This window comes from Coptis chinensis, chromosome 8 (genome assembly GCF_015680905.1).
Source record: "Coptis chinensis isolate HL-2020 chromosome 8, ASM1568090v1, whole genome shotgun sequence".
In the NCBI taxonomy this organism is placed as follows: Eukaryota; Viridiplantae; Streptophyta; class Magnoliopsida; order Ranunculales; family Ranunculaceae; genus Coptis; species Coptis chinensis.
The window spans coordinates 72962260-72983162 of NC_141463.1; the positions used below are offsets into that span (position 1 = coordinate 72962260).

Sequence of the window (20903 nt, forward strand, 5' to 3'; positions counted from 1 at the left end):
TTAGCATTGGCAACCTTCGACTATGAGTTTTATGTCCTTTTATATACTTTATGGCTCGAGCTTACGTATAACAAGTGATATAAACTTATGATTTTAGTCACGTCGGTAATGCTTTTGCAGTTTCTCTATACAATAATACAAGTCATTGCTAACAGATACATCACATGTTGTAATGTCATAGGACTTACAAAATCTATGCCCACCACAACAAAATATGATAATCCTTTACAAATATTTATAATAAAAGGGTAATATATCAAGCGGATGCAGAAATTGACGAAAAAGTTTCTTTCATGCGGCAAATGTAACTTACAAATCAAATTAAAGAATAACCAATGAGAGTTTTATGACTGAAAAAATATATAATGAGAGTTTTATGACTGAAAAAAGATACTATAATTGAGGAGAGTAAGTGTAAAAGGATTATAGAAAAATGATTTTTTTAATTAGTCAGCATGGATGATGGTTTTACTGTTAATGATGACACGTTTATAAGGTTTAATGATCTTAAGAATGCATGGTCATTTTATGGAGAGCATATATAACCAAGCATGAATGTCTAACATAACTCAAGTTGGGGGAAAAAAATATCTCAATAAGAGAGATGAAAACTATATGGATATTGAAGTTAAATTTTTGGGTGTTGGGAGGAAACTTGGGAAAAGTTTGATGAAATATGGGATGATATTAGAAGAGTGTTAGATCCAAAAACAACAACTGCAAAAAAATTGCACATAGATGAAAGTGGACTTAGACCTATTAGAAGTATGTGAGAACCACCGTTCTTGTTTTGAGTTAGATTTTAGACTATTGTGTAAGTAACATTTATTTATATATATACACCAGGTTTTGGACACTTTAAGTGGCGCATAAAGAAAAACATGTCGTTTGGTGCAGGTTGAATTGCCGTACAATGGGTTTTATTATTATTTTTGCGCCGGTCGAAGTGGTTTAATATGGTTTAAACCATTGGACAAAAAAAAATGTACTCTCTAATGTCAAAACACTAATTTTTTCAGCTTTAGAGATAGGGAGTGCATTACCACTGTTGGACTTATTAGCCTTAGAATATAATTTAGAAGTGCATTTGCAGAGTCTGTGTGTATATATGGTCTATGTGGTTAGCCAATCAAATGACCGAAAGACCTTATAACTATGGGTGTAAAAAAGGTCCTCAAGCCCTCGACCCTTATATTGAAACAAAAACCTTATATTGAAACAAAAACTGATGATAAATACCACTAATAAACTCAAACCGATCACTAGGTTACATGCTCACATGTTGAATATTATGGTCACTTTGTCTCTGTGCAGCTACAACTCTAGTCAATGATTCAACCTGGTTTTTCAACCTCCTAAAAACAATAAAATGTCACCATTAATAAAAAAAATCTTATGAACAAGAAAACCCACATATTATTTTCACAAACTCACTCACCTTATTCCCATTTGTTGAGTCACTTGTGGAGCCATTGTGACGAAGAAGGGTGAAATAGTAGTAAAACAAGATAAAAAATGGATGATGATGAAATGAGGTGAAAGATGGATGATGGATGATTCTTGCACAAACATGCACACATACTTTTATCTCTCTCTGTTTCACTACTTAATACATACAATTTTCCCTCCCCATTTCTTTTTTAGGGCAGTGCACAAATAGAAAACCACCGCGTGTCCTCTCTCTGTTTCTCTAACCACAATTTTTTATTTTTTTATTTATTTATTTTTTATCATACTTTTACAGCTAATGAACTAATAAAATAGCACCACGTGTTTTTTATATTCCATTTCCCTTTTTTTATTTACAAAATCCTACCAAATTTCAAAATGTTGATGGTCAACTTCAACTAATCAAACACAAGTTATTTTACAACTTATAACACCACATCATATTTTTTGTCTCATTATACATTTCTTATTGATTTATGAAATATATCGGCACATAAAACCTACAAACAAAACTTTTGAATTTTATTATCTTACAAATTTTAGCTAAATTATTAATTAAGTACACTAACCAAAGTCAAGATTGATAAAAACTATTATTTAAATGTGATAATTAATTTATCGCGTAGCAATTTAGCAATATTATACTGTAAATAAAGAGTTTAAGAGAGTAATCAAACTTGACCTTTTAGCCCGACCCTCAATTCTCTAAAGAGATGGTTGAGGTGAGGGTTAGGATTTCACAATTTTAGCATTGGCCCTCATAGGCCCGCCCCTCACTACATGAGATTACACTCGTACTTATAAGTTATACCAACCGGGCATTGGATCTAGGGGTGATAATTTGGCCCTCAACCCGCCCCGACTCGACCTTCAAAATCGCATGTTCGAGCCCTCAAAAGTTGGCCCTCACATATTTGAGAGGCGGCCCGACCCTCATGCTTATAAGGGGCATGTTAGGACCTAGGTTCTGAAGCATGAGCCTGACCCTCATTAAGCCCTCACTTGGCCCTCATACGTTTTTTTGTTATTTTACATTACATTTATATATTATACTTTAATTATCTATGTTGTATCAAATTTTTTGTTTCATACTAAATTAGTTTTCAATAGGGGATAGATTAGAACATAACATATGCGTTTTTTGTAATTGATTGAAATATAGGTATATAAGTCATACAGAAAAACAAATCAAACCTAACAACATAGTTGTTGTTAAGTATGAAAAATGTAGACGTTTTAAGAGTATCATCTCTATCTTTATTTTTCTAAAGACATAAGAATTAGTTTTGTATAATTAGTTAAAATCGATATACATAATCAAAGACTCAAAGTATGATAAAAATAAATAAAAAATCACCAAAAAAATTAAATAAACTAGTAAAGTATAATTCAACCGGGCCTGACCCGGCCCTAAAAAATGAGGGTCAATGGGCGGGTTAAGGGTGACCCGAGGGCTTTTATGGTTTGAGGGCCGGGCTAGAATCTGGATGAGTCCATAACCCGTATCCGATAACCCAACGACTCTATTTAAGCCAATACCTTGAAATGACAGCAGCCTCTGTTGTTGACAGAAGAGAGAGAGAGAGAGAAAATGGCATCAGCAGCACGAAGAAGCGGTGGAGCAGTAGGAACGGGAATGCTTGAAGGAGTATACAGACTTGTCATGCGCCGTACTCCTATTTACGTCACTTTCGTCCTTGTTGGCGCTTTCTTCGGTGAACGGGTACGCCCTCTTTAATCTATTAGATCCATTTTTCAATCAATTAATTAATTAATTAATTTGGTTTGTGCAGGCAGTGGATTATGGTGTTCATAAGTTATGGGAGCGCAACAATATCGGGGTACTAGTCTTATTTAATCTATTATAAGCCCTCTTGCGTGTTTGATAATATTATTGATTCTGATTGGTGCTAGGTTCTCTATAATGTTTAATTGTTTATATATCGATACTGTTTTATATCGTTTTTGGATAACACTCTCTTCATTGTGATCGATATAATTTGGAAGTGAACCACTAAGGACCAAGTTTGTGTTATATATGCGACCCCCTAGTTTCTTGTGATTTATTTGGTAACGTATTTCCAAAGATTAATAAAAGGAACAAGTAATGAATATACATACACTCAGTTGCATTTTTGTTTGTTCGATTTTTATTCTACATTCACCACTGAGATATATTGATGTTCTTTCTGAAGTTACGTGACTTCATACATTATTTTTGAATGCTTTACTTATTTTTTCCTTTATCCAGTCTCCCAGTAAATTGATTAGGAGAAATTTCTGATTGCACTGAAACAACTTAATTTAATTTATTTGTTCTAGTTTCTTGTTTATTCTATATTCTTGCTCGGTAGGTTAGTAATAGATCTAGTTTTCTACTCACTTTGTTCTGGAAGATAGAACCCGTGAAAAGAGAAAACGAGTTTCCTAACCAGTCTCTAATAGGTTGAAGCACATTGCTGTTGGTATTAGTGGGTTGTGTACTATTTAGCACATGGTCTTGGGCACCCATCATATGTATCAAACATATCCAAGTTACTTCAATAGTTTAAGTTAGAAACTATGGACTCAATATTTTTTGCTGCTGTTACTGGTCAGCGTATTGCCGTATATTCTTTATTCTTATGCCATGTTTTACGTTCTTTGCAACAAAATAATCACGTGCAATGTAATGGACGATGTTGCAGACTTTTTAAATAGTTTCTCTATGTGCAGTATATATATATATATATATATATATATATATATTCTGTTGGAAGAACAAGTAAGAGATCTGCAGGGAAAAAGATAGTTGTTAGAGTTTTATGGTATAGGTTGTCGAGATGTATCAATGGAGTATTAAGTATTGCTATTTTACATCGTTCAAATTTGAGAACCAAGTTATGCAGATTCAAGGTAACGTTGACACTTTTTCTGCATTTAAACTTTTTCTGCACACACACACACACACACACACACACACACAACACCACCCACCACCACCACCCACACACACACACACACACACACACACACACACACACACCACCACCACCACCACCACACCACACACACACACACAAGGACATGTAGGACAATGAGAAGTAGTTGGTTGTTACCAATTAGAGGTGCACCAATTTTCAGGTTCCGATAAAAGCTGTATAGGCTGAAACGGGTTCCTAAAAGTTGGAATATAAGGAAGTATTTCTGGAAACAAATGTGAAGGAAGCGAAATAGAACTCTTAGATTGACAATTTCTTGCTGAAGAAGATGTTGAGAATGACCACACTAATTGGGTGGTTATTTAAAAGCAGCAGTTACTTCACCAAGCTCTGAAGCAGGAGGCATTTTGGAAACAGAACAGTGGGGCTTAGTGGGTACATTGTGGGGAGAGGAACACTAGTTACTTTGATGCACTATGTAAGGTACAAAGTAGCAAGAGAGCTATTGTAGAGATTAAGAACGAGGATTCCAATCAGTTTCACAGATCAGGAGGAGATAAAGCATCACATAGTGTCTCATTTTCGAAGCAAGTTTGAGTACCAGGAGGTATTTACTGACTCTAAGCTTATAGAAATGGTACCAGTGTACCACAACCTGTAGATGATCATGACAATAAAAGATGAGGAGATTGCTGCTGGGGTTTTTGAGTTAAATGCGGATAGTTCACCAGTGCCTGATGGCTATCATGGTGGTTTTATCAGAAATGCTGGTCAATCATGCCGAGTGATGCATGTTTAGCAGTTAAGTGCATTTTTTGTGACGCGGTGTTGCCCAATGGAATTAATGTTAACTTTTTAGCTCTAAGTGGTGCCTCTTGGTTTCTGGCTATTATTGGTACTGCATTACTGCTAATTTACCTGTTATGATCAATGGGGCTCCATGTGGCTATGTGGGTACTTCAGACCTGGAATAGGCCTTACGCAAGGAGACCCCATGTCATTAGTGGTTATTATTATTATTTTATTTTATTTCTTCCTGCAAAACAAAACCGAGCTTTACTTAAGTAAAAATTCTAGTTTTACATTCATAAAGAGTGGAAACCACTCTTGGGTAGGAACACCCAACTACATTAACATACAATACCACACAACTCTACAGGAGGGAGGGATGTTTTTTGAAAAGGATGTACTTGTTGGAGTGCGAAGTTAGCTATCTTATCCGCAGAAGAGGTTCTCAGTAGGGTATTAAGTAATCTTAGAGAAGATAATTGTGTGCAACCTAAGTGTTTCATCAATGATATGCCAAGCCCCTCAGAGGATGATATTTTTATCTTTGCTAATGCTAGTATAAGAGGGCTAAGGGTATTGAATGGGTTATTAAGTCAATATCAAATGGTGTCTGGGCAATGCATCAGTAAGAACAAGAGCAAACTCTTCGTGGGGTGTGTACAAGTGACAATACAGCAGACTATTGAGCTGCTTTTTGATATGAGATTTGGCACTATCCCAGGTAAGTACTTAGGCGCTGCCCTAGTGCAAGGTAGAGTAAAGAAGATACACTCCTCCTCTCTCATTAATTAGATCAGAGAACGAGCTTCAGTTTGGAGATTGTTATCTCTCCACTGAAGGATCACCCTGGCTAAATCTGTTCTAGCAAGCATTCTAATTCATAATATCAGTGTGTACAAGTGGGGCCTGTTGCCATCATTAAACAAGAAGAGAAAATTTAACTGAATTTTATGTGGACTGGAATCCTGCAATTAGAATAGTGGTGACTGTTACTTGGGCCCCTACTTGTAAGCAGATTGAAGGGGGGATAGGGTTGAGAAGATTGAAGGAGGTGAATCAAGCCCTACTGATGAAGATGGCGTGGTCATATCTAAATGGAGAGGATCCACTCGAATGTGTTTAAAGAAATCATCTTTTTGGAATAGCACTAGAACTAGTCTTATACTCTTAGTGCCTTATACAGGTTGGGTTGTGGGCTCAGGTCAATATATTGACCTGTGGACGGATAATTGGTGTGGTGATTCTATCCAGAGTATATTGCACTTATCTGATGTTGCAAATTGAACCTGACACAACTTGTTGAAATTGAAATTAATGGGATACCTGTTTTGAGGTGTAGTGCAGAGGACTGTATTAATTATGTACCCAGTAACAAGGGTATTTCACTATTGCATGGGCTTGGGAACACATGAGGAAGAAGAACGATAATGTTTGGTTGTACAGCTTTGTTGGGAATGCATGGAGGATATGTCATGGTAAGGTACCAGTTGATTTAGCGGTTCAAACTGAAGGAGTTTGCCTTGCATTTAGATGTTACTTATGTGGAGTGCAGGAATAGAGTCTTGCACATCTCAATTGGGAATGTAGAGTAAGTAAAGAGAGTTGGAGCAGGCTCACTGAAATTCTTAAGTTCAGACATGACTTTGTGGACCTGCTACAAGCTAAGGACGAGGCTAGATGCTTGAGCCCTTTTATCAAGGAGATATGGCTTGTTGGGATTTTGGCGACAGAGGTCTGACTGTGGAAGGGTCGAAACTCAAAACAAGGTTGTGTACAGAGGTAAAAGATATTCTCCAGCTAAATGCAAGCTAGCTATTAGAAAATGGTTACAGTATGAGGAATGATGGGCTAAAGGGCAATACATACAACAGGTCCGAGGACAGAGTGGTGCTTGCAAAGTTAAACATGAAGATAAGGCCACCAAGATTGTATTGTTATTTGTAGGGGTGTTCATGGTTCGGTTCTTACCGGTCCTTGTAGAAACTGCAAACCAAACCAAATGTCGATTTTCAAGTTTTCATAACCAAAACTGAACCGTTGTTCAGTAGAAACCGATATGAAATGGAACAAATTTAGGCGGTTTGGTTGCTTTGGTTATTTGGTTTGGGCCAGCCATTGGGCAATCGCTCAAGGGGCTAAATGGGCAGCGACCATCATGGAGAAGTAATCCTTCTTGGATGTCCTACTATTGTCTTATCTCAGTTTCTTGGTGAGACGTGGAGGTTGATACCCTATTTTGTTGGATCATATTTAAATTAATCAACTGTATATGCTAACACAAGTTTTTGTTAGGTTTATAAATGATTGTACTTTTTGTTAATAATCAATAGACTGTAGAAGTTTTTAAAATTGGGATAGTTATTGGTGTCACTCGTCTTTTGGTTGCCAAAACATCAAGTAGCAGATCGATATTGCCTTATCTAATAATAGTAGGAGAGCGTCTACTTTTCTTTTATTTCTTTTGTCCTTTTCTTCTAGTTAATCAACTTTCCTGTTTTCTGTAATGCAGAAGAGGTACGAGGATATTCCAGTACTTGGAACGAGGCAAGCTGAAGAGTGAAGAATATGAACCATTAGCGTTCTCATCTCCATGAGTTGCAGACTTTTATAATTTGTTTGGTCATTATGTATCAGGTAGTGAACTATTTTGATGGTCAGGAATGATGTGATGAAAATGCTATCTTGGCAGTCGGTGAAACATGTCATTTTGATATAATAAGTTTTTCATTTCATCCTGGGGAAGCTTTGTAATTTTTCAAAATACTGTTTCAGGAATGGTTGAAATTTCTTGTGCCAAGCGTCAATTCGGTTTGTGAGGAACCATAAGAGGCTTCGTACCTCTTTCTCCTAATTTTTTCTTTATCCATGGATGTCAGGTTCTTTTATCGTCTGTACATGGGATAAGACATGTTGCCATGAATTCTGAATATGTTATTTTCTATCTCCACTTTTGCTAGGTTCTATGTTTGCGAATTCTTAGAGAAAATTCGATCTCAATGATAACTAAAATGATTTGAAATAAGTGATATCATTGTAATACTATGTAGTCAGAAAAGTTGGCTCGTTCACACATTTTCAACTTTTTGGGTGTATGTGGTAAAGAGATCATATCAACCCAAACAGGCTTTTCATATATAAACAAAATTATAGAAATGGAAAAGGTTTTGTGTCCTTATGTAACTCTTAAAAATTTTGTGAAAATTAAATGAAATAGATAGTCAAAGGATTTACTATTAGTACACTCAACAATACAATTATTTCTTTCCATGACTTTTGCAAACAAACATGATTATTCTTTTATTTAGTTTTTTTTTTTTTTCCCAATTTATTAAACACATACTATTTAAAATTATTTTATTTCCATTCTTATTTTTTTTTCTTTCCATGAGTTAAAATTTAACAAACACACCCTTAGTAGACTCATTAGAACAAGTCTAATATATATCACTCCGACACGGAGACGGACAACCGTATATGTATTAAATTTCGACGGACGGCAGAAACTGTGCTGTCAACTCTCCATTTGACTTGCTCTTTTCTGAATTTAAAATCAATCAAGGGTATTTTTGCGGAGATCGAACAGAAAAGTGAAATTATGGGAAACTGTTAACATATTTAATTTTGCCCACTTAAAACCAAGCCCAAGACAAAAATTTATGGTATTTATTCTCCTCACTTTACACAGTAGTACAGTGGGCACAGTACCACCTATTTTTTTTTTTCTTTTTCTTTCTCTAGTTGATTATTAACCCGAGTCAAAAAAGAAAGAAAAAGCATGATATGACGATGAATGCAGAAGCAGAGTTCAGCAAGGGTCAAGAAGTTGAAGTTTCAAGCAATGAAGAAGGATTCCAAGGATCATGGTTTACAGCAGCTATAATAAGCCCATCATTAAACAACGACAACAAGTTTCTTGTTCAGTACCATACTTTATTGGAAGAAAATGGAGTAGACCCGTTGGAAGAATATGTACATGTTTCACATTTAAGGCCTGGGCAACCAAAAGAAACAACCCCAACAACGGTTTTCAAGCTCAACCAAAAAGTTGATGTATACTGCAATGATGGGTGGTGGAAAGGTGTGATTGTTAAGGTTCTTGAAGAGTCAAAGTATATTGTTTATTTCAAAACTACAGATGAAGAGATGAGTTGTCATCAGTCACAGTTAAGGCTTCATTTGGAGTATATTGATGGGAAATGGGTTAATACTTCTCAACAACACCAGGTATCCCTTTTTTTTTTGTTGGACAAAGGGGCTTGTTTATTTTAGATTTTTTTATAACATGGGTGTTCTTTATTTTTAGATTTAGGAATATGGGTTTTCTGTACCAATGTAGCATGGAATTTGTAATGAGGGTGCTTGAGATTTTGCGATTTTGCGGAGAGGGTTTAATTTAGTTTGTTGCACATTGTTATGCTGAAGTCTTCTAACATCACTACACACTCACTAGTTCCTTCTATGTTAATTTGTCCTGGGGTATATTTGTTTTTCAAACTTTTGCATAATGGGTTGTGTACTTGGTTATTCTTAGTTTTAGCGGTTTGGGGTTTGTGTAATTTTGTTTTCAATTGCGACTAATTTGACAGCATTGCAATTCCTGCTCAAAACCCTGAGCTTATGCTTCAACTGAGTTTTGAGTTGTGCAACTAGTTGCCCAACCTTGAATAAGGAATGTGATTGGGCTTAGGTCTGTGCCAACATTTCTTTTCTAGCTAGCCACAAAGTTCCAATGTTGCGATGGTATAGCAAGACCAGCATTGATTAAACATCACAATAGACCCCAAGGATGTTTAGTTGAATCAGTACGTTGCTGGGGCCTGGTAAACTTTTTGGTGTAGGAGATCCTTAAATGATGTAAGAATTCCTGCATAACCAGCTATTGCGATCTCTAGTAATTGCACTTTTGGTACTTCTAGTCTCATTCACGTGGCTGTGCACCGAGGATTCGTGCTTTGGAACTTATATTTAGATTGTCTAGTTGGAGGTATTTGCATGGTGCAACTTTCAAGTTTTACTTCTTGAGATATGCAATTCCTGTTTCCTTTGAGCTTTAAGGAACATATGGCCGAATATAGGTTAGCCTTGAGGATGGAAGTTGCCTTGGTGGTTGGCTCCCAGATACTTCTTTCCTGGTTGGCTAAAAGTTGTCCTTTGGTGATGAGGTCGAGCAGTTCACAGACATTAGGGATTCTATACAGTTTCAACCTTCTCCACACAATTTGGATGCAAATATTTTGATCTGTTTGGAAATTGGACACTGCTTATATTTTTGGCTGGTGTGGTGGAGTGATCACTCAAGTCTTGTCAATGACAAGCACATTGTCTTCTTCAAGCATTGGAACAAAGAGAATTTTTTTGATCAACCTGACCTAAGACTTTGTGTGGACTGCATTAATGGCAAATGAATTTCTGATTCCGTAGTATGATCCTTGGTCAGTCTCCATGTTTAGCTACCTGTAATTATCTGTATAGTCTAGTGTTAGGTGATGACTAAATAACTAATGTTTAGCTTCATCTTTGTCATTCTTATTTGTAATTTTTGCCCCAAAGGTTCTCTTGTCAAAGTCAGTCTTCTCATATTGACTCTTTTTTCTTTTTTGCTTTTGGATAAAGAATGAAAGAGGTGTTCTTCTCTCCTGTATTGGTTGCACTCATTGACTAGTCTCCTTGTCTCCTTGACAACATGAGCTGTTGTATAAATCATGAATTCTGTTGCATAGGTCTCTTGACTCTTGAGGATAAATCATGGCTTCCTAGTAATGATCTCACAGATTATGTTGCTAGCCTGCTAGGTATTTCACATCTCGTAAAACGTTTGCTCAGTTTATATTGGTTAGCGTCTTACCTTTGCTGTTTTACTATCAATTTCTCTTTCTGGTTTTAATGTGCAAGTACTTGCTGTTTGCCTGATTGAGCATTGTTTATGACTCATTTAAGAAGAAGTAAAATAGAATGCTGCTCTTTTCACATGCAAAATTTGCAAACTATGCGCATGATCGACAATAATATTTATGGGCATTTCTTTCAGGAAACTGCAGCCAGAGCACCAAATGAAGGAACTGTCCAATCTCTTAGCACTAATATAGTCACTCAAATAATTTCAAGTGCTGACATGGCCAATTTTTGGGAGAAAGTTCTGTCATCTTCTGGAAATATGTGTGGATGGATGGGTAATGAATTTGATTTAGGGATTATGCAGCAGTCAACTCATGAAATTGTTGCTGAATTTTCGAGATCTTTCCTGAAGGTGGGGGAAGGAGAAACAAAAGCTCTCACAACCGAAGAAACATCCCCTGTGAGAGGAACATCCACTGGAGACCATATTGATGCTGAATTTTCGAGATCTTCCGAGAAGGTGGAGGAAGTAGAGGCAACAAAAGCTCTCATGTCTGTAGAAAAATGCCATGCGAATGGAACATCCTGCGGAGACCATATTGATGCTGAATTTTCGAGATCTTTCGAGAAGGTGGAGGAAGGAGAGGCAACAAAAGCTCTCATGCCCGTAGAAAAATGCCATGCGAAAGGAACATCCAGCGGAGACCATATTGATGCTAAATTTTCGAGATATTTCGAGAAGGTGGGGGAAGGAGAATCAACAAAAGTTCTCATGTCCATAGAAACATGTCATGCGAGAGGAATCTCATCCGAAGACCATGTTGATGTAGAAGCACAATCTGTTTTTTCCACTTATTCAGAAGGCAAAACAGTTCAATATAAAAACCCAGTTTCCTCTGAATCCTTTTTAAGCACTTCATCTGACAGGTACACCGAGAACAATCAGGGGAATGTATCAAAAAGGAAAAGAGGACGACCAAAAGGTTCAGGTAAAAAGTGTCGCTGAAGCAGTACTGAATGGTTTAAGTTATTTTGTCGATCAGAAATTCTAATTCAGTACTGATATCCTTTTTGCATATTGTAGGTAAGAAGTATAATAAAAAAATGCCTATGGCTTTCAGCATCACATTGGAATCGCAAGGTGGGTAGTTACTATGCAAGCACCGCATCTTTGAAAAGTGTTGGAACACTCCTATCTTTATCAGTCTGCGGGTTTTTTGTGCATTTCCTCCTCTACTGTAAAGAACATGCCCGTACATATTTTGATCTGGATGGTTACTTTTACAACATTCTTCACTTGGTGAAGTTCTTATTTGCTCTAGTTATTTCTATCATAAGATCCATGTTTGTGTTTTGGGTTTTGAAACTTCAACAGTTAGGGCCACCGGTTATGTTGGCCAGAACTGAACAAAATTGCGTTCAACTTTTTCTTTTATGTGTTGGTATTCCAATAGAAACAGATATAGCTAGTAGATGTTATTCTCCATTTTGAATGGAGTTCATGGGCGTTAAATTCCCTGAGAACTTCATTATATCACACTACAAGTTCCGTGTTAGAAGGGCGTTAAATTTTGTGTTATTATCGTTATTATTCTGGAAATGCATTGCATAATTTCATTTTATGACAATGCTGGAGCCGATATGTTGATTTATAGTGTCCTTAAGGGCATAAGAAAGAGACTTCATAATAGTATGAACTGAGCAGATTACACACGCACACACACACACACACACTAATACTGACACAGCCACACGGGCCGGCTTGGAGCTAAAAGCTGATTTAATGAAGTTCAGGAAATGATCTCTACACTTGGATAAGTAATGATCAAACAAAGAGCACCAATAAAATACTTGCAACTGTGGTCTAGTCTCTCTCTCTTGCTCAGTTATATAACTGTCCTGGTGTATCGATTGATCTCTTTAGTTGTAACATAGGTACTACAAGATATGTTGTATAGAGCTGACATATTTGAGAAAGGGTTTTATCTCTAAAAATTTGCCTATTTTTTGATATCGTAAACCACAAAATACTGTATAGCTGAAAACGAGACTTTTTGAAGAATCAACAGAAACAGTGGTTCAAATTTAATATTTTATGCATGATGTGATTCTATGTTGAATGGTAAGGTGTTTAAATAAAATGATGCTTGGATAGATGGCTGTTAGCCGTTTAGGTCAGTCAATCCCGTCCACTTCAAATTATTGTTCCACACGTTTAGCGCAAACCCCTTCATGACATAACCAAGAAAACTACTTCCCTCTCGCTCCCTATTATCATTCTTTTGATCATGTCGATTGTAGAAAATCAATTTTCGGTTAGAAAATTAGAGATTTCAGACAAATTAAAGGGTTCATAGAGCTTCTACAACAATTTATAGATTGCAATCATAGTATGCAAAAGGCAAAAGAAGTACAGTTCAGTATGGAAGAGCCAGAGGAGAATGTGTCAGTATCACCGAGCAAAAGTTAACGACAAAAAGGTTCAGGTAAAACAGTTGGTGAAAGCTGAATAGTTTAAGCTATTCAGTTGATCGATCAAAATCTATTTCGAAAACCAATGTTCCTTTCATTATCTGCAGGTAACAAGTGTAACAGAGGAAACACAAAGACTCTGAGTTTCGGCATGGCATGCGAATCTAAAGGTGTGTAGCTACAGTGAAAGCACCTTGTGTTTGGCTAGTATTGGACACTCCTATCTTTGTGAGTATGCAATTTCTATGTGCATTCTTCTTTATAGGTTAAAAGAATTCTTACATATTTTGTTACAAGTTATTCTTTCACCTGTTAGTATTCCTACAGGTTACAGAGACAGTCACAGTAGATGTTTTATAGGTGTTACCTTCTCTAGGGAACATCATATCACTTAATATGTCCTGTGCGTGTTTGGTTTGGTACAATTATTTAGAGATTAATTCTAAGTCAGTTTGTCCGTTCTTCATGTTTTGTTTTTTTGTATGTTAGAATTATCATTATTGATCGCATGTGATGGATAAGTAAGTGCATTCGTTTCATGGTGATATTGGCAGTCGCTATGTTGGTATAGTTCACTTAAAAGGGATTTCAAAAGAATATGAACTCAGTAGATTACACAAGCACACTGACACAGACAGGCTTGGAGCTAATTACCTAATGAATTGAAGTTCTGAAAGCATTCGAAAAGCAAGCCAACTCTAAAACTTTTAAATTCTCCTCACGTAATTTTTTTTGCGTCTTGGCTAGTATAATAAAATGGGCAGTGAATACCCAACAAAACAAAATAATATGGGGAGTAATCATCATCAATCCATTCTCATTATTGCTCACTATACGGATCACCTTTATATTCTGGACCTCATCCAATATCTTGAAACGACTCCCTTTGCAATCCCTCGTATACATCAGCACTAATGGAGATAACATCTCGAAAGTTCTAGAAGATACAACCAAACTTGAAGACAACTTCAAGAAGATTAGTTACAACAAAAATCAGAACAAACTAATCGTGCAACTGTGAAAACCTCTTGTATATATAGAGGCATGTTTCGAGAATGTTCAAACAATTCATTTTTCTGTTTTTAAGTTCAATCCTCTTTTTCAATGCTTGTCATGGTATCAGAGCCATGAAAGCCAAATGGCTATCATCCTCTTCTTTTCAAAGCTTCCACCATTAAACCTCACTACAAAGCTTCAAATTTCATAAGTTTCTTTGATTCGATCATTTCATCATCAACCTTAACTACAAATGGCTATTTCAAAGACCACCAACACTACATCTCAAAACCAAACAACTTAAAATCAGAATTCATCAGTTCAACTGAACCAGACAACAAATCAAAACTCATCATTGATTCTTCAAAATATTGGAAATCTAGTTCCAATCAAACTCACTCGAGATAACTATTTGTTATGGAAATCGATCTTTTTACCTATTCTTCGAAATTTTAATATGCTTGAACTTGTTCTTGGAAGAGAAGAGTGTCCATCTCAATTTATTGTTGATGATAAAGGAAATCTAACAACACAAGAAAATCGGTGTTTTATGATTGGGTGAAAAGAACGAAACCTACTTATCCGGTTAAATGCCACCTTTTATCTGGCGATCTTTTACCTTATGTGGTTGGTATCTCCACATCAAAAGAGCTATGGTCTATTCTTGAAAGAAGATTCTCTACACTCTCTAGAGCTCATAACAATTAGCTGAAAAATCGTATTCAAACAATCAAGAAAGGTAACTCAACTATATCTCAATACTTACATTCTATTAAACAAGTTTCGGATATCATTGGCGGTGATTTAAGGATGAGGATTCTCTGTTTATGTATTATCCGGATCCAAATGATTATGGACCATTTACTACTTCCATTAGGTGTAAGATCAAATAATGATCCAAAACAGATGAATTGCATAGTTTACTTTTAAGTGAAGAATTGGCCTTAGAACGAGAAATGCTCATATCCAAACCTCAGAAATTTCATGCTTTTGTGGCAACATCTCAAAATAATAATATATCAAATAGAGGAGGTTATCAAGCAAAAGAGGTGGTTATAGAGGAAATAACTTTAATAGAGGTGGTCGTGGTAGAAATGGTTAAAGCATACTATTAGAATACTAGTTCTAACACAAATGGAAGTGGAAGAGGTAACAAACCATGTGTGGATCTCGTAATAAGTCCGGTCACTTTCATTATAGGTATGAACCATTCATATGTTGGGAAAGTTCCATGCCAACTTGCAATGATGGCAACCTTTCAAAAAAATGCTTCACCAAGCTATCCTTCAGAAATTATGTCAATCAAGCTTATGGACCATCATCATATAACAACAACTCAAAGACCATTCAACAATTATGTAAACAACAACAGAAGGTTCTACATCTTATGATCCAGCCTTTTATTATTCATCCAACAATAATGCTTATTTTGCTTCATGCAAATGCTTCTACCAATTGGTATGCGGACAGTGCTTCTCATCATATTCTTGGATCTCTCTAACATCTCTCATTTGGACTACAAAGGAAAGGAAAAAGTCATGGTTGCTAATGGACAAGGTTTGCACATACTTCCTTGGATCCTCTTTAGTAACTCCTCATACTTCTTCTTCCATTTTTAAACTAAGAAATATTCTACATGTTCCTAAAATGACACACAACTGTTATCGTTAACAAATTTGTTACCGATAATAATCTGATTCATTAATTTTTGATCCTATCGGTTTTTCCGTGAAAGACAATGCTTCAGAGGATTCTACAAGAGGTAGTTCGGTTAATGGTCTATATCCATTTTTGGAACTGTGCATCAACTTCTTTTCCTATTACTACTGCTTTCATAGCTGCTAAAGCTTCTACACTCACATGGCATCAATGTCTAGGGCATCCATCTCATCAGATTCTGCATCAAATTTTTACAAGGAACAACGTGATTTCTGAAGATATTCAGTCTAAGCACATTACTTCCATTTTTTGTACTGATTGCCAACTTGGCAAAAGTCGTGTCGCTTTTTTTTGTATTGAATAGTCAAAGTAACTCCTTTACAAATGTTACATGTGGACTTGTGAGGACTATCTCCAGTTGCATCCATAAGTGGTTTCAAATATTTTACTACTGTTGTAGATGATTTTAGTAGATATTGTTGGATACTTCCTCTTACTGCAAAGTGAGAGTTTCATCTTACTTTTGTTTTATTTAAAATAATGATCGAAAATCAAATTGATTACAAAATAAAGTGTGTGAGAACTGACTGTGGTGGTGAATTCACTAGTCAATCTTTTGACGAATCTCGGGCATTCTCCATCAATACACTTGTGCTGGGGCAAAATGGGGTTGTTGAGAGTGAGACATTTACTTGATATGTAAAACTCTCATAGCCCAATCTCACATGCCAAGACAATTCGGCTTGAAATCATTAACACGTCCTCTTTTCTAATCAACAGGCTACCTACTCCCATTCTCAACAATATTTCTCCATATCAAAAACTCTTTACACAAACACCTAACTACTCTTTTCTAAAGGCCTATGGTTGTAGTTGTTTCCCATGGTTAAGACCATATGCCCAAAACAAATTTGATTTTAGAAGTACGTGTGTTTTCGGGTTTTCTGACTTAAACCACAAGGGTTATAGGTGTCTTGATCCTCTTACTGGAAGGATTTACATTAGCAGACATGTAGTTTTTAATGAGAATCAATTTCCATTCAAAACAAAAGTTTTCTTTCCTTTGAATGAAAATAAGTCTTCTAGTACTCCATCACTTCTATTTTTTCAATCCTTTTCTAAAAATCATGCATCTCATCCCAGCACTACATCTTGCATATCCTCTGTTTCTACTTCTACACATGATTCTCCCATGAATTTCCATGGTCACCTCTTGACAACTTAATCTCTTCTACTACTCCAATTCTTTCTTCTGATAATTCCATCTCAAATGCTCATTCAATGAAGACACGATCCAAGTGTGGAGTTTACAAACCAAAAGCTTACTATGCCACTAAGCATCCTTTACGAGTTGCTCTCACAGTTTCTTTACAAGATATTCCAAAGAACTCCTACTTCTTATTCACAGTCTGTTAAGGATGGAGAGCTGCTATGATCGAAAGAGTTCAATGCTTTAATCAAAGCAAAAACTTGGATATTGGTACCCCCACATCCCTCCGGAACATGGTTGGACACAGGTGGGTATTGATTTGCAGATGGGAGCTTAGACAAACACAAGGCCAGATTTGTTGCTAAAGGGTATCATCAAAGGTCCAGTGTTGACTTTCGACACATTTAAAGAGTGGCCAAAGCTGCCACAATTCGAATGATTCTATCCATAGCAGTGCAAAGAGATTGGGATATTCGACAGTTGGACGTTTCAAATGCATTCTTACATGGCCATCTCAAGGAAGAGGTATATATGCAACAACCTACTGGTTTTATAGATCCTGATAAGCCTAACTATGTATGCAAATTGCAGAGATCACTCTATGGGTTGAAACAGGCCCCTAGAGCCTGGTACGAAGAGTTAGTACAAGCTCTCTTATCTCTTGGTTTTGAGTTTTCAAAAGCAGACCCTTCTTTGTTCATAAAAGCATCACATAATACTCTCACTTACATGCTCATCTATGTTGATGACATTCTTCTAACTAGTTCTTCCCCATCATACTGTTCCACAATCATCAGACAACTCAACAAACTCTTTCCTATTAAAGACCTTGGTTCATTAAATTTTTTCCTCGGAATGGAAGTCAAAAGGAACTCTCAAGGTTTGTTTCTCTCACAGACTAAGTATGCATTTGATCTTCTAACTAAGACAGACATGATTGGAGCCAAGTCTTGTACGACACCTTGTTCCAGTTCAATAAAACTCGACCCATACAGTGGTGAACTTCTATCTGATCCAGCAGAGTACAAATCTATAGTTGGATCTTTGCAGTACCTCACTTGGACAAGACCAGATTTGTCCTTCTCTGTCAATCAAATATGTCAATACATGCAAGCACCTACTACAACTCATCTCACTGCAGCAAAAAGAGTGTTAAGATATGTCAAAGGGACTTTGGACAGAGGCTTATACTTCACAAAAGGTTCCACTACAGTAACTGCCTTTTCTGATGCTGACTGGGCAGGAAATCCTACTGACAGACGATCAACTACAGGGTATTGTGTCTTCTTAGGTTCAAATCTCATTTCATGGTGTGCTAAAAAGCAAACCACAGTCTCTAGAAGTTCTACTGAATCAGAATATAGAAGCCTAGCACACACTGCTGCTGAACTCTATTGGATAGGAGTTTTACTCAAAGATCTTCACTTTCCAATATCACAGCCACCTCTTCTGTGGTGTGACAACATCAGCACAATATCATTAGCCAATAATCCTATCTTCCATGCCAGAACCAAGCATGTAGAAGTGGATTATCACTATGTCAGAGAACTTGTAACTGCTAAGCTACTTGATATAAAGTTTGTGTGCACGCAAGACCAACTGGCTGATGTTTTCACCAAAGGATTGTCGAGTAATCGATTTCAATTCCTAATTTCCAAGCTTACAGTATGCAAATCACCCTTCAGCTTGAGGGAGGATAATGGAGATAACATCTCGAAGGTTCTAGAAGATCAGACAACTCAACACTTGAAGACAACTCAGCAAGATTAGTTACAACAAACTAACAGTTTTCTGTAACAAACTAACTGATTGTGCAACTGTGAAAACCTCTTGTATATATAGAGCATGTGAGCTCAGAGAATGTAACTGAATACAATTCATTTTTCTGTTTTTAAGTTCAATCCTCTTTTTCAATGCTTGTCAAGCACAACCTGTTGATAGACCAATTGCCTTTGAAATTCCATCGTACCAATCCTTAAAGGTTTCTCATTTCAAACTCTCTTGTTTTACCACTTTGGGAAAGGAAGCCTTAAGCTGCTCTTTGAACTCTTTTTCATTTGCTGCATTTGTCTCACTAGTTCTGAGCTCCTCAACAATTTCTTTCTTACTTGGTGTCGGGGAATGTTTTTTCAACTTGTTTTTATTTGCTGCATTTGTTTCACTACTTGGGTGCTCCTCACCAATGGCTTTCTTACTTGGTGTCGAGGAACGTCTTTCAATTCCTTTTTATTTGCTGCATTTGTTTCGCTACTTCTGAGCTCTTTATCAATTGCTTTCACCACCGTCTTAAAACTTTCTTGGAGCATTCTTTGAAAAGCACCCGAATCAGTTTTGACTGTATCTCTGTTTAGAAGATCCTCCAAATCTTTGCTCACCCTGTGAAAGAAATAAACAGTTTTGCTTACTAATTGACAATTGGATTTCGTCTTACTAATTTCATGGAGTAATTGTCATTAAAAATGAAATAGAAAGTAGTTGGACTTAATTTGTTGGATGCTCATGGTAAACCAACTTGAGCAATATCAAACAATTAACTAATTCAGAAAGAGATTTGTACCTTTCTTTAGAGGCTGGTTGAGATGTTTGTAGCATGCCAAATTGTCAACAAACAATTGCAGTTTATGAAGTCTACAATGACGCCAAGTTGAGACCATATATGATCAGAAGGCAATATGTTCCCCAGTTTTCAGGTGTGCGTCTGGTTCGGGCAACAGGCCGGACTCTTGGACTTCAACAGGGCTTTTGGATAAAGCCCATATCCAAGGCCCACAACGCCTTCATATTATAAGCCATTCTATTTCTTTCACACTCGATCATGGCAGAAGAAAATCGATTTATGGTACGAAAGTTAGAGATACAAGACAAGTCAAAGGGTTTTTTGGAATCGCTCCAACAGTTAACAGTATGCAATCCTATGTCTGACGAAGAGTTTAATGCAAGGTTTGAAGAGATAAGTTCATATGGTGATGACCACGTGATTTGCGTGATTGAAGATATTGAATTAAAGAAAATTGTTGCAACGGGAAGTGTGTTTTTGGAAAACAAGTTTGTGAGGAATTGTGGGAAAGTTGGGCATATTGAAGATGTTGTTGTGGATTCAAATGTACGTGGGATGAAATTAGGACAAAAGGTGATTGAGTTTTTGACGAATCATGCAAAATTGATGGGGTGTTATAAGGTGATTCTTGACTGTAGTGTTGAGAATAAAGTGTTTTATGAGAAATGTGGGTTTAAACAGAAGGAGATTCAAATGGCTTTGTATTTTTGAAATGCAAATCCAAATTTGAGATATTTTTGTTTAATTTGTTTAAGTTTCATTGGTGTAGCATTTTGTGTTGAATGAGAACTAGGGAAATCACTTTGTTCTGTTATCCTTTTATATTAATTTTGAGATGGGTCTGTATGTGTTAACACTTGTATTTCAATGGCATTTGATTAAAATTTGGCATCTATGTTCCATTGGCTGCTGCTATGTATTCCTGATGTGTGGCTTGGTTCCATTGCTGTAGCTTGGTGCTTTGTTTTGGTGTGAGCTTGTTTGTTTGGTCCTTATTGTCTCGGTTTTCAATTTA

At 36.5% G+C, this 20903-nt stretch overlaps 2 protein-coding genes and 1 pseudogene across 3 annotated transcripts; all 3 read left to right on the forward strand.

Moving 5' to 3' along the window:
* The first annotated feature begins 2983 nt into the window (after positions 1 to 2983).
* LOC147482879 (ubiquinol-cytochrome C reductase UQCRX/QCR9-like family protein) lies at positions 2984 to 7963 on the forward strand. Its single transcript, XM_086577659.1, has 3 exons — positions 2984 to 3172; positions 3243 to 3290; positions 7669 to 7963. Exons 1-3 carry the CDS (start codon positions 3041 to 3043, stop codon positions 7717 to 7719), a joined length of 231 nt encoding a protein of 76 aa, XP_086433785.1. The 5' UTR covers positions 2984 to 3040; the 3' UTR covers positions 7720 to 7963.
* Positions 7964 to 8652: 689 nt separating this feature from the next.
* On the forward strand, positions 8653 to 12451 carry LOC147482880 (uncharacterized). The gene is made up of 3 exons (XM_086576464.1): positions 8653 to 9383; positions 11188 to 11983; positions 12079 to 12451. Exons 1-3 carry the CDS (start codon positions 8940 to 8942, stop codon positions 12141 to 12143), a joined length of 1305 nt encoding a protein of 434 aa, XP_086432590.1. The 5' UTR covers positions 8653 to 8939; the 3' UTR covers positions 12144 to 12451.
* A 7582-nt stretch (positions 12452 to 20033) lies between these two features.
* Positions 20034 to 20781, forward strand: LOC147482881 (glucosamine 6-phosphate N-acetyltransferase pseudogene; annotated as a pseudogene). The gene has a single exon (XR_015203998.1). The product of XR_015203998.1 is annotated as a glucosamine 6-phosphate N-acetyltransferase pseudogene (transcript).
* Positions 20782 to 20903: the final 122 nt, after the last annotated feature.